The sequence below is a fragment of the Leuresthes tenuis genome, unplaced genomic scaffold, assembly GCF_036924035.1.
Source record: "Leuresthes tenuis unplaced genomic scaffold, fLeuTen1.0.hap1 SCAF_16, whole genome shotgun sequence".
In the NCBI taxonomy this organism is placed as follows: Eukaryota; Metazoa; Chordata; class Actinopteri; order Atheriniformes; family Atherinopsidae; genus Leuresthes; species Leuresthes tenuis.
Genome location: NW_027325370.1, coordinates 23,542,253 through 23,554,414, shown reverse-complemented (window position 1 = coordinate 23,554,414; position 12,162 = coordinate 23,542,253). Strand labels below are relative to the sequence as shown.

General features: G+C 40.7%; 1 protein-coding gene across 1 annotated transcript in view; it reads left to right on the top strand.

Annotated features, from left to right (window-relative positions):
• Positions 1-457: 457 nt before the first annotated feature.
• magixb (MAGI family member, X-linked b) overlaps positions 458-12,162 on the top strand; it is a 39,010-nt gene continuing 27,305 nt past the window's right edge. Inside the window, exon 1 of the mRNA XM_072366800.1 lies at positions 458-737. Within this exon, the coding sequence (XP_072222901.1) occupies positions 655-737 (83 nt within the window). The 5' untranslated portion in view covers positions 458-654. The remainder of the gene's footprint in view (positions 738-12,162) is intronic.

Genomic DNA, 12,162 nt, shown 5'->3' with positions numbered 1-12,162 from the left:
ACGTTCCTCGCCCTCAGATCGCGGCGCCTGCAGTTCAATGACACCTAAACTCGGTCAAATCGATTTTTGTTTTTACCGACATTTGTGTTTTGGTTGATTGGGCCTCTGCTATTTGATCTACTAAAATATACGCATCGGTACCTGGAGGATCTGACAGACGGAGACAAGGAGAAAGGAACATACGCCGAGAGCCGAGCATGGAGGTAAGAAACTGGCAGTTTAATGTTCTGTAAGGAAATACTGAACACTTTGCTCAAGTTAAAATAGCTCTTTTTGACCACAATCATCCATCCTCAGCTCTCTTTTGCTCACAGCAGTGCAGCAGCTGCTGAAAAATTATGAACGGCCGCCGTCAGATTTACCCGATAGTGTGTGTGTGAGTGAGTGTGTGTGTTATTTTCCCTCTCTCCCCGCTCTCTCACTCTCCACAAGATCACCACAGCTCTCAGAGCATCACTAGTGTCCAAATATCCCGTCAGCCGTGCACATCGCGTCTGACTTTCTCTGGGATTGGCTGCGGTGAAAGCATCTCCCCATCGCTGCATTCCCACCTTTTCCAGGCGTCGCCGGGCTGCTGCTGCTGCTGCTGCTTTTTGAACCAAGCAACTCGTATTTATTAAAGTGCTGGCTTATTATTTAACCTCAGCCGGGTCAATGTATATAGACGCGTTCAAACGGATCCTCTTTGAAAGGCTGAACTGCTTAAAGAGAATGTGTGTGTGTCAGCGGCAAGGCAGGTCAGTGTTTTCCCTAAAATATGAGAAATCTGAGAATCCGTTGTGCGTAATCGAAGTGTGTGTTTGAGAGAGAAAGGTGTGTGTGTTTGTGGTGGGGTGGTGGTGGGTGACTGACAGCATCTGGTAGAGCGTGTTTGTGTTCATGTAAACTTGTGAGATGAGAGTGAAGAACATGGGGGTTGTCATTATACGGAATACTTTAGGGATGAGAGTGTCAGTTTTAACAGATTAAGTTTGGTGATTGTGTGTGTGTGTGTGTGCATATGAAGGCATGAATATATTTTGAAAGTTTGTTTCTTTTCTCATTTCAGTCTCCTGCTTCAGAAATTGCTCTAATGAAAAATAAAGAGAAGCTCTTGTTCAGAACACCTGCACCCATTTTGCCGTATGATAGGCTGACTGGAATATGCTCTGTGCTTCACAGCCAGGTGTGTGTGCGTGTGTGTGTGTGGGAGCGTGCACAAGTGCCTTGCAGCACTCTACGCGTGATTGCATGCGCATGTGTATGTGTTCTGTTGCTGTTTGTTTTGGGTGTGTCCCAGTTTGATTCAGGGAGCTTGTTTTGATGTGATTGATGCCGGGCACTGGCTTAAAAGTGTGCGATGCTCTGGATTTGGAGAGCTTTGAAGGTAGTGCTGCACGGGAATCGTTCATTTGCATGAGGTGGTGGAATTGTCAACACATGCTCTCGCATGCAGCTCTGGTCCTCAAACTGTTTGTTTTCCTGTAGTGTGATCCATGAACTTGTGAGCTGTTTTGCACCTTAAAAACCTTTTGGGTTTTATTTTGCATTAATTTTTAAAAAAAATATTTCTGATCTCAGCCCAAGTTTGAACCCGTAGTAAGTGGAAATGCATGTTGACTTATACCAACTCTCCTTTTACTGCTAACAAGAGGGGAGGATGAAATGAGGTGCATTTCCCCTCTGTCGTGGTAATGCATGTCATCTGGGAGTTGTTGATTGTCTAATTATGTACCTCCTGCGTCCTTCGGCATCATGAATATTCATGCTGCTGTTTTAAAGTGAGGTTAAAGTGTGCGCGTGTATGTATGTGTGAGTGTGTGTGGCAGGCAGTTTACCCTTGACAGTGCAGGGCTACGTAGACACATTCACCCATCTGTGGTCCAAACCTTTGCTCCCAGCCTCTGAATTTGAATTCTGCAGTTGCAGCCTGCTCTATTCTTAGTTCTTAACACGTCATGTGCGGTCTGATCAAATGTAAACAGCAACAACAATAAACCCATGCCAGAACCAGGGCTCACGTCCATACACATTTGGAGATTCAGTTTAAGTTGGCAGGGCCGCTCATGAGAAGTGGTTCACGTTCAGCCAGGAGGGAAATCAATAATTAATCGATGATAGTGTGTGGAGTTACAATTTACACGCTGCCATATTTGAAATGTCAAGAAAGCAAGGAATTTATCCTTGAGTCAAATCTGAGTTGGACAACTGGGATCAATATCAGGTGGTGAGAGAGGCAGCAGGAGCAGGCGAGGGTCACCTTCAGCCATCCCTACTGAATCAGCAGTATCTCTCTCTTACCTACACGCACACTTGAAGGCCTGCTTAGGTTACCAAACTGCGACCTCTCAGAAATGCTCATTAGAGAGAACTGAACCTTCCCTCCATTCCCTTTTGAATTATTCATTTTGTTATTTTGATTTCAGCTGTTTCGTCATAAGGTTACCGCACGCTACTTTGTGTTGATTCCCATCCACTTTTCTCCCAGACTGGCTCAATTTTCTGTCTCATCTTTAATTTTTCCTAATTTCTCTCTGCTTATCCCTTTCTTCCTCTCTTATCCATCAGACGGGTGAGGAGCTGATCTGCTCTGTTTAATTAAACTGCTCCCTCTTCCTGATGAGAGCTAATCTGGGATCACAGCGAGGGGTGTAATGCATTCAGTCGAGGAGGACCTGTTGTCACAGTGGTGTTCCTCTGGAAGAGCAGAGTGTACACAGCACATCGGTACCAGTAATGTGCCCCCTGCTTTGACCTTGATCCTGTGACTCTAAATATAAGGTTTCCTCAAGGGAAACATCTCTGAGCTGGTGCTATCCTGCCAGGTGTGTTTGTGTGAGTATACGTCGATGGATGGGTGCATTTTTTTACTGCTCACTAGAGTGTTTAGATCCTTTTCTTTTTTAAGGCCCATTTTTGTGGTCAAACCCAGAGAGGCTTTGATAACAGTGAATACATTTACAGCACTGGGGTCAATTTGGAATTCATGGAGCGCAGATACTGTGCTCTTTAGTTCACGTATTCTCATCAGTGCATGATTTATTAAGGGCCCACCAAGTGACAGAGTTTTTTTTTTTTTGTTGTCGTTTCTCAGCTGACAAGCATTTAATCTTTTATTTTCAAATCTTTCACGGCTGTCTGTTTTGCGTTGAGCAGTCCCGTGTCCTAGATTTGCAAGTGAGTGAGCATCAGGGAGGTTTAGCACACCCTGTGTTGTTTGCACGGTCTGGTGTAAATGTTGGAAGGGAGAGGTCAGGGCGTGGACATGCGATAGGATGATGAGGCCCGGGCCGGGAAAGGTCTCTTGTACGTTTTCTGTCCCTCTGCCACTCCATTAGTGCTTAATTTATGATGAATTTAAGGTCACTGTGTGTTTAAGATGCTTTACTTGGCTGACCCTCAGCGCCACCCTGGGAGGATGCTGCAGGATTAGGAGCAGTGCTGTATCACAGGTTTGTAGGGAAGGGAGGAGCTGTGTTCATTGTGTTGGATGGTTTTGGTGTCGGGTGATTTTGATCCTTTACCTGTCACTAGTTTTTCTCAAAAATACGCCAATTGTAACAAGAGGGAAAACGCAGCAGATTAAAATTATATTACATTTATCGGCTGTATTTAGTGCCACTGTGGGAGTATTTTAAGCTTCCTTGCTGACTATTTTCAAAATGTCTAAACAATATAAAACATGTAAAAATCTTGTAAAGCCGATTCTAAATACAGTCAAAATGATGATGTAACACGTTAAATATTGTTATTCTTTTTGAATTTACAAATAATTTAATTCTTTTTCATTGATGTTTTGATTGTGCAGTTAATGAACTGGATCTAAAAATAGGAGGCATTGAAAATAACATGTGGTCTCATCATCGCATCAGCTGATGAAAACTGACGAGCTTATCAAATATCAGCAAAAAACCCCAAATTGTGCATCCCACATCTGCACTTTTGTTTGAAAATGTATGGAAAATTTGAGAATGTGTTCATTTTAAAAGTTTTGCATCTTATGTCTTTCATGGGTTGTAAATCCACTACGGGAGGGATGTGATATTCTCGGCAAATCAGCGGAAAATATGTTCTATACTGTGCAAAAGTATTGAGCCGCTGCTCATTTCTTTACACTTTGCTTCCAAAGTGTAATCATTTAAAGTGGTCTTGATAAACAGTTCTCCAGGCTTTCTGACGGTCTTTTTCTTTGGACATTGGCTGCTTTTTCACTCATTTTCATTTGAGCCTTTGCACCTGACCATTTCCAGAGGAAAACTGTTTTGTTTGCTTTTAAGCCACTTAACACTGACCTATGAATCATTCAAGCATTAAAAAGAGGTTTTTAACTCAAGGGATTAACCAGTATTGTATCCCCACACAACAGAAAAAAATAATTTAAAAAGATTTTTTTTAATTTGTGTCTTCAGGCACTTTGTCACTAGCAGCCTGTTGCATTACATAATTTCCATTTTCTATACCGACAGTCCATTAATCGGGTAGCGGGTGGGCTGGAGCCTATCCCAGCAGTCATTGGGCGAAAGGCAGGGTACACCCTGGACAGGTCGCCAGTCCATCACAGGGCCACATAGAGACAAACAACCATGCACGCTCACACTCACTCCTACGGACAATTTGGAGTCACCAATTAACCTGACATGCATGTTTTTGGATGGTGGGAGGAAGCCGGAGTACCCGGAGAGAACCCACGCATACACAGGGAGAACATGCAAACTCCACACAGAAAGGCCCCAGGCAGGGATCGAACCTGGAACCCTCTAGCTGTGAGGTGACGGTGCTAACCACCACACCACCGTGCACCGTGACAGACAAAAAAAAACGATTTTTGGACCAACAAACTGTCAACAGTTCTGTGATGAATCCTCCCCAGTTATTAACTTTCAGGCTTATTAAAACTGTTCAAGTTTTGTGTTTCTGTTTGCACATTTCATTAAATAACTGCATCTATTTCCTGTTTTCCTGGCAAGACGAGTGGCTCAATACCTTTGCACAGCACTGTGCATATATGAGTATTTGTACTGGCAATTTACCACAATTAGTTATTCTGAGCAAATTAGATATCCCATCAAAAAATGGTAAATGGACTTGTACAGCGCTTTTCTAGTCTAACTGACCACTCAAAGCGCTTCACGTCTTAAGATACATAACTACGTGCTTTCTAATCATTCACACACATTCATACCCCCAATGATACCAGAGTCGAACCACCGACCTTCCGATTGGTGGGCGACTGCTCTTCCTCCTGAGCTACAGCTGCCTCAGAAGAAGAGAAGAAATATTGTACATTTCTACAAAATTGCTAACACATCATCAGCTAGCTTTATGTACCATTATCAAAATACATCCATGGGCCAAAAGCCCAAAATGTTTGATTTAGACCTGGTGGGATTAGTTGATTAATAGGTAAATGAGTCATGTACACGTTTGTTGTGTAACCATCATTAATACTGACTTTGAGCTGGCTTATGCACGAAGATTTAAGAAAAAAATCTCAAGTGTTTTTGTTTATTTATTCACTTCCAGCATCCACTGACAGACCAACAAAAGCCTTAGGCATGCAGGTCACAATCTAGCTGACAGAGCACACAGTCAGTCCATCAATATCCACCAAAATTCCCATTTAAGAAAGACAGCTATTCACTCCCTTGAACTTTCAGAGTGTATGCATGCAATACAAAAATAGGCTCACATGAATTCATGGAGCATTCTCGTTGAGCTAATTGAACAAACTCATTTCATTACTGTGGAATGCATTCAGAGCGGAAACAAAACGTGGAGACAGAGCAAGCATGGCTGCACCATGACAAACCAACAGATGCTTTTATGAGCATACACAAATTCTGCCGTTCATTTAGTGCAGAAAAAAAAACATTTCTGTGACATGAGCATCAAGAGTTACACAATCAGACTGTGGGGTAGCGGAGCTTGATTAGAGCAACATTTCACAGCGAGCGCTGATTGTGTTAAAAGTTTTTCATCTTTGCAAAAGTTCTACAAACTCTGCTGTGGTCAAAGCCGATTATGTCAGCCAGTGATCTACAAGCTGGGAGACAGCTTTGATGGGGATGAGGGCCGGCATCTAGATAGACATCAGGAACATGTGGAGAATCACGAGAGCTGACAGTCAGTGCTTTCTACTTAAAGTCACACTCAAATTATTGATACAGGGAGATCAGTCTGATAGGTGAAAGCAGTGCTGCTTCATAGTGGAAAAACATCTTCACTAACAGAACTAACGAATGTTGAAAACATTTAGCATTTGTTGAGTCATAGAAGAAATATTTGGATTCACTCTTCTTCTCCTTCCATAATTTTAGAATGTTGCTGATCGAAAGCTCTCTTTTTATCATCTGGCCTTGAGCCAAACTGGGAGAGCACCGGATTATAAAACAATACCAGAGAATAATTGTGAGGCACAGGGCATCTCTGTAATTGCTTCTTCTTCTTATACTCATCTGCAGCTGAAATTTTAACAGAAAATAAAACCTAATTAAATGCACAGCCCCAAATGAAGATTACATTTATTGCTGATGGATTTGTGCTCATGAAAAATGCTTTCAGCCAGAGTGTGGGCACTTTGACAGGACAGGAGAAGACAAGTTGTTGTTATTTTCCACCCTTGCCTGAGCTAATTTATACGACCAATTAAATTATTCATTCGTCTTAATTGATGTGTTTTGCTTACACCTTTTTTTCTGTTTTTTTTTTTTTTTTTTTTTTTACCACTTGAAGGTCTTTCAAGACATTCCTGTGGCCAAGTGTCAAGAGCTATTCCCTCTTGTCCTCGCTTCGATGCTTTAATTTGACTTTGAATTATCTAGCTCCGTGGCAAAGCTCATCTTTGTAACTTTAATAAATCAACACCCCAGAGATCCAACCTGAAATAACTGCTTGGTTAATTTGTCCTGTAATAAAGTTATTTCGCTCATGACTACAAGCTGCCAGGGGTAAAATGGCCGCAGCTTTTCCTTTTTTTTTTTTTTTTACACTAATCACCACAAAAAAAAAAATTTAATTGCATAGGACCAGTGTTGCACTATAAGGTATTATTACATTGTATCAGTTGAAATGTAAAGATTCTGAATATTAAGCTTGAGTTACAATTTGACTCTCTTTAGTGGAAAAAATCAATTATTGTGGTTAATTAGCTTTGAACACTGAATGTTCTCTGGATAATACAAGCATGAGTGTTCCTGCAATTCAGGGCAAAGTCATTTTTAAACTGAAAAGTCTGTGTGGCGCAGCTGTGTATAACACACATCGAGCCTCTTACAAATGCTGAATGCTTCCTGAATAAAGAGTTATGGTGCTGAAATAAAAAAACATAGGCTGAGAATAGTCTGCGAGGCATGATGATGTGTGTTTTACCATTGACAGATATCTGTGGTTTGAAGTTACACTGGAAGGCTGGGATTTGAATCTGTAAAGATTCTGAGCATGTCGTTGTTGGAGAGGAAGTCAGTGGAACGTGATATGTGTTGGTCAGCTTTTTCCCTGACCTAAAGGTCAAAAATCTCAATAGAGCATTCTTTTTATAGGCTTCGATATCCGTTAACCCCTTTAATGTATTCATATTTTTGACTGTTATGTGGGCTGTTTTTAGCCATGCTAGCATGTTTCTTCATACTCTCTCTTGTGCTGTACTTCACAAGCAACTGGTCCAACAAAGTCAAACAATTGTTTTATGATTAATCATAATTATATTTTAGAATTAGTCATTTCCTGGAATTTGTCAATGCAATCAAAAACTTTAATGACTCTTCCTTCCTCTCGGGCGCATTCTAAATTAGCGTTCTTTAAAGCTGACATGGAATTGTGGGTGGAGCCTGTTCAGACCAGTGGAGCTGACCTATAAGAGCAGGCTGGACTTTTAAGGGGTAAGCCGGTCTCAGGAGGTGCTATTTGGATTTATTGGAGCCAGAAATGTTTTGGAGCCCAGCGGACATTATTGACACTGCATTGTTAAGAGGAAGATATACCTCGATAGTAAATATTCAAGCTGCCCTCGCAATATGATATTGTTTATAGTGAAAATAAATTATATATGATGCAGAGTTCATGTTCCTATCAGGATGTATTATATAAATACAACTATAATGAGGCTGATTTGCATTGTCTTGGATGATAATGAACTGAGAGTTGAATTACAGTAAAATGCAAATTACGATTAGATTTAGTTGGACTCGCCTTGAGATGACATATGTTTTTGAACTGTGATTATATAAATAAACTGAACTGAGTTGAATTCATTTTATGCTCAAATACCTGCAAAATTAGCAGTATTCCCATTATCAATCTCAGCAGAGTTAAACTTGAGAATTTAAGAGGATGACACAAGAAGCAGGTTTTTAAAGAAAAACAGCAAACATTACTGAAGAATAGTTGGGTCAACAGTAAGTCGACAATAGTGCAAGGAGCCAGTTGAGATTTGTCTTTTTATCAGAATTATCAGCTGTGTCTAAAAATTCAGTTTGTCTTTGTGTTCACTCTGATCAATTTATGTGCAGTAGGGGGTTTGATCCCCCCCCCCAGTCACAAAAGACAGACTGGTGTTGCACAGCTTAGTAACACGCAACAACATTGTGGTTTTCGTTGGGCTGCTTGTTTATCATTTGTGAAACCACTGTTTATGCCACACGAGTCAGTCAATGGGTACGTCAGATATTTAACCCGATCAGCAGCAACAGTTGTTGCCTGGCATGTTGAAAAGGGAGTGTGTACACAAGATCAATTTCAAGTTGTTTTCAAGCTGGCCCAACACACCCAGGTGCTAAAAATATTCATTGTTTTGTCTAGGCAAAAGCTTTATTACAGTTTATCTGAGATGAATGTGTTCCGGCTGGCAAAGTTACTGGCCTGAGGGTCTGATAAGCAACTGAGTCTCCTGGTGAGCTGGGTTTTGAAATCCAGTGTGACTTTCAGTGGGGATTCTCTTTCGTATCTACACGTTTTCTGTGTCATTTGCAGAGTGCACTGTGTTATGTACTCTGGAGGTGAGGACAGCGTACATTTTAAAGGGGGAATAACCATACATTCCCAGTCAACCTACAGTTCCTTTTGCTTGATATTCAAACAAGAAGTGGTATGATTGTGTTGGTGATAGAAAAAATAAATTGTATTTCATGCTGTACTACAATAAACAACGTAACTTTTGGCATTAGTTTTGATAATAGCACTTCCACCATCGCTATCACGGTTACTACAAAATCGTTTTAGTCGATATTTCTCTTTCTTGAACAGACATCATCTCTATTTAACTACTCTATATACTATTGCAGCTCCTGAGTACTCTACTGCGAAGATCAGTTGCACAAATATTATGACGAATTTTACCACACTGTGGTAGCACAAGTTTTATTAGGGGATTACTAGTAATCTGTAATTTAATAATTCCATGTGGAAATTAGTGTTATTTACCTAAAGGAAATACAGAAATGTGAAAAAAGACAAAAAGTGCAGTATACCTTTAATCCTAAATAAACTATATAGCCTGTGAATATCAATTCAGTTTAATTACCAGCGAGAAAATCTTTCAATACAACTGCTCTCTATCACAGTTATATCCCAACTAATACCATTGCCAATAACTCCTACTGTTGTGTAGGTATGCTTTTGCTAGGTTAGAGTGTGGAGCACGATTATCCAATCAAAGGGGAGGAAGAATCAGGCACTGCCCCAGCCTCCAGAGTCTAAAAAATGAAGAGTCAACTCAGGATAAGTGTGTGTGTGTGTTGAGCAACTGAGAGTGTGTAGGGTTGAGCGTGCGTTCGTTGTAGCCATGTGCTTGCGGAACTGCATTTGTGCATGCAGTGAAGGTCTGTACCCTTGCAAGAATACTTCTCTGCCTCCAAATACTGCTCCTTTACAGTTATAAATTGGACACTAATTTATGTGCTCTGTGTTTTCTGCGAGTGTGCATTTTAACAAGTGGTAAACTTTCAGAATATTTTCCTAAGCCTAACCAAGTAGTTTCAAATGTCAACATGAGCCAGCTTTTTTTAAAGCCTGCACCTAACCATGTAGATTTTGGCATCCTGAACTGACCAGACGATAAAGGTAAAAAAATAAACCGCACATAAAAATCAATGAGAATTGTAATTGTAAATTAAATGTATAATTAATTAAAGAATTGTGCAAACGGGAGGCAAACATGTTCTCGGTGTGGTACCCGTATTATGCCAGAAAAAAAAAAACTGGTAACAGTTTCACAAATTGCTGTGTAATAGTGCTACAATGAGACTGGATAAAACCAAACTGTAAAACCTTCTCCTTATACTGCGAATCATCACATCTTAACATGCAGAACTAAAACGGTAAACGTTACATATGCTTGATGTTTAGCTGATTTAGCTCAAATTACTGCAATGCCATAGTGTTGCGTCACAGGGCTGCTAGCACAGCTGTAGAGAGTATGTCTCGTTTTAATTTGAAGCAGCATGACTCAGTGACTATGAGGTCATATTTTACCCTCTCATCAGTTAAATGTCACATATTGCCATTAAGGATATTCCATGTGACAGCTCTGTTTGATTATGCACAAGATGAGATATTTTAAAAATTACTCAGCTTATTAATACGCTGAATTATATTAATGTCTAACATGAAGATAAGGTCACTGCAGAAGCAGAATATTTCTCCCGTACCTTGATGATAACCTAGTGCTGTGTATTTAATGGACACGGCTGAAATGAGTGTGCAGAACCAGTTTGTAGCATCAACACCAACAGAGACAGAGGTAAGCAGTGTCGGCATGTGAGTCTACGATGGGACGAGCCCAGGCGTCTGTGGACCTGACAGGCTGTGCCTCATTAAACCCCCGTCAGATGCAGGGGGTCAAGACAACAGCTACATCTCGGGCGACACACTCTGCCTCTATCCAATATTATGCAGACACACAATGTATCTGTGTACTTGTGGGAGGATAATACTCTGAAAAACCTATCAGTTGTTTTATTTTTAGCATTTTAATCTTTACTGCTGACAAGTTCTGAGAAATCTTTAGATAAAGCACGAAGAGCCCAAAGGCTTATAGAATTATCATTCAGGACTGATGCACATGGGAATACGTTGTTTAAGATTAAATGGTTAAAGTTGCTTTTGTGTTCTTTTCCTCTAACAGCACACTTAACTCATGTAGTGTTACTCTGTGTCGTGCATGGGCAGATGGCTGGCTGGCTTCGGGGAAGCAGGTTGACAGCGTTGCCACAGAAGGTTTCACAGTAGGGTAGACAGAGAGGGACTGAGGCCACTGTTTGGCAAGGATAACGTGATAAGCATAATTTTAGACTGAAGGAAACAGCTTAACTTGTTTGGTTTTCTATTACTGAAATGTGCTAGAACAACAATTTGATTTGACTGTGATATGACACTGAAATGCAAATTGTTTATTTTTAAGATCCTAGTATGGTACCAATACTGAACCATTTTTGTAGTTTTTACTCCTGTTTCCTGAGCTGCACTCCTGCAAGGTCAAACAAGTGAGTCCTGTGCCAACCTCAGGCTGTGTGGCACCTCTCTATTTCTCTCAGGCCTCTGTGTTTCCTTTTATTCTCTCTGTCATTACTTTCTGTGTGAAGGATGAAAAATGTAAATGGTTCATATTTTAATGTTAACTTGTTCTGCTTTTACACTACTTCAATCTCGCTGTCCCCGCCACTCCCACTTTCAGATTTGTTCATCTCTGTGTGGTCAACTAAACCACTTCGCAAATTTAGCTGATCAGTAGAGGGATGGAGCATATCTGTCAGATCTGCCTGTTGAATGGCCAGTCAAGTAGAAAGGATTAGATATATCCCGTTCCCCTTTCATTCTTTCAATTAGTCTTATTAGGGCCTACTGAACCTGTGTAGTCAAGGGCGTTTGAGCTTGCTGCTGCACTCGGGGCACGTTATCCCTGTCTAGGCAAGGGTCACTGAAAGTTTACGCGTTCCTCTCACACGTCATTTAAGAAGATTGCATCTTGGTAAAGTCATTGCTAATCTCCTTGTCACATCAGAACTGGAGATCAGTATTGTCCATTTGGAATATTGCTCTTTAAAGGGGTATTAATTAGTAAAAACATCAATATGAAGTACACTTAATATTTCCCTTGCCACTTGTTACATGTAAAGACTAGAACTACCCCAACATTGTTATGCTCATAATGCTTGGCACAAAAACTGGGAACAGGGGCGGGACTGCTTT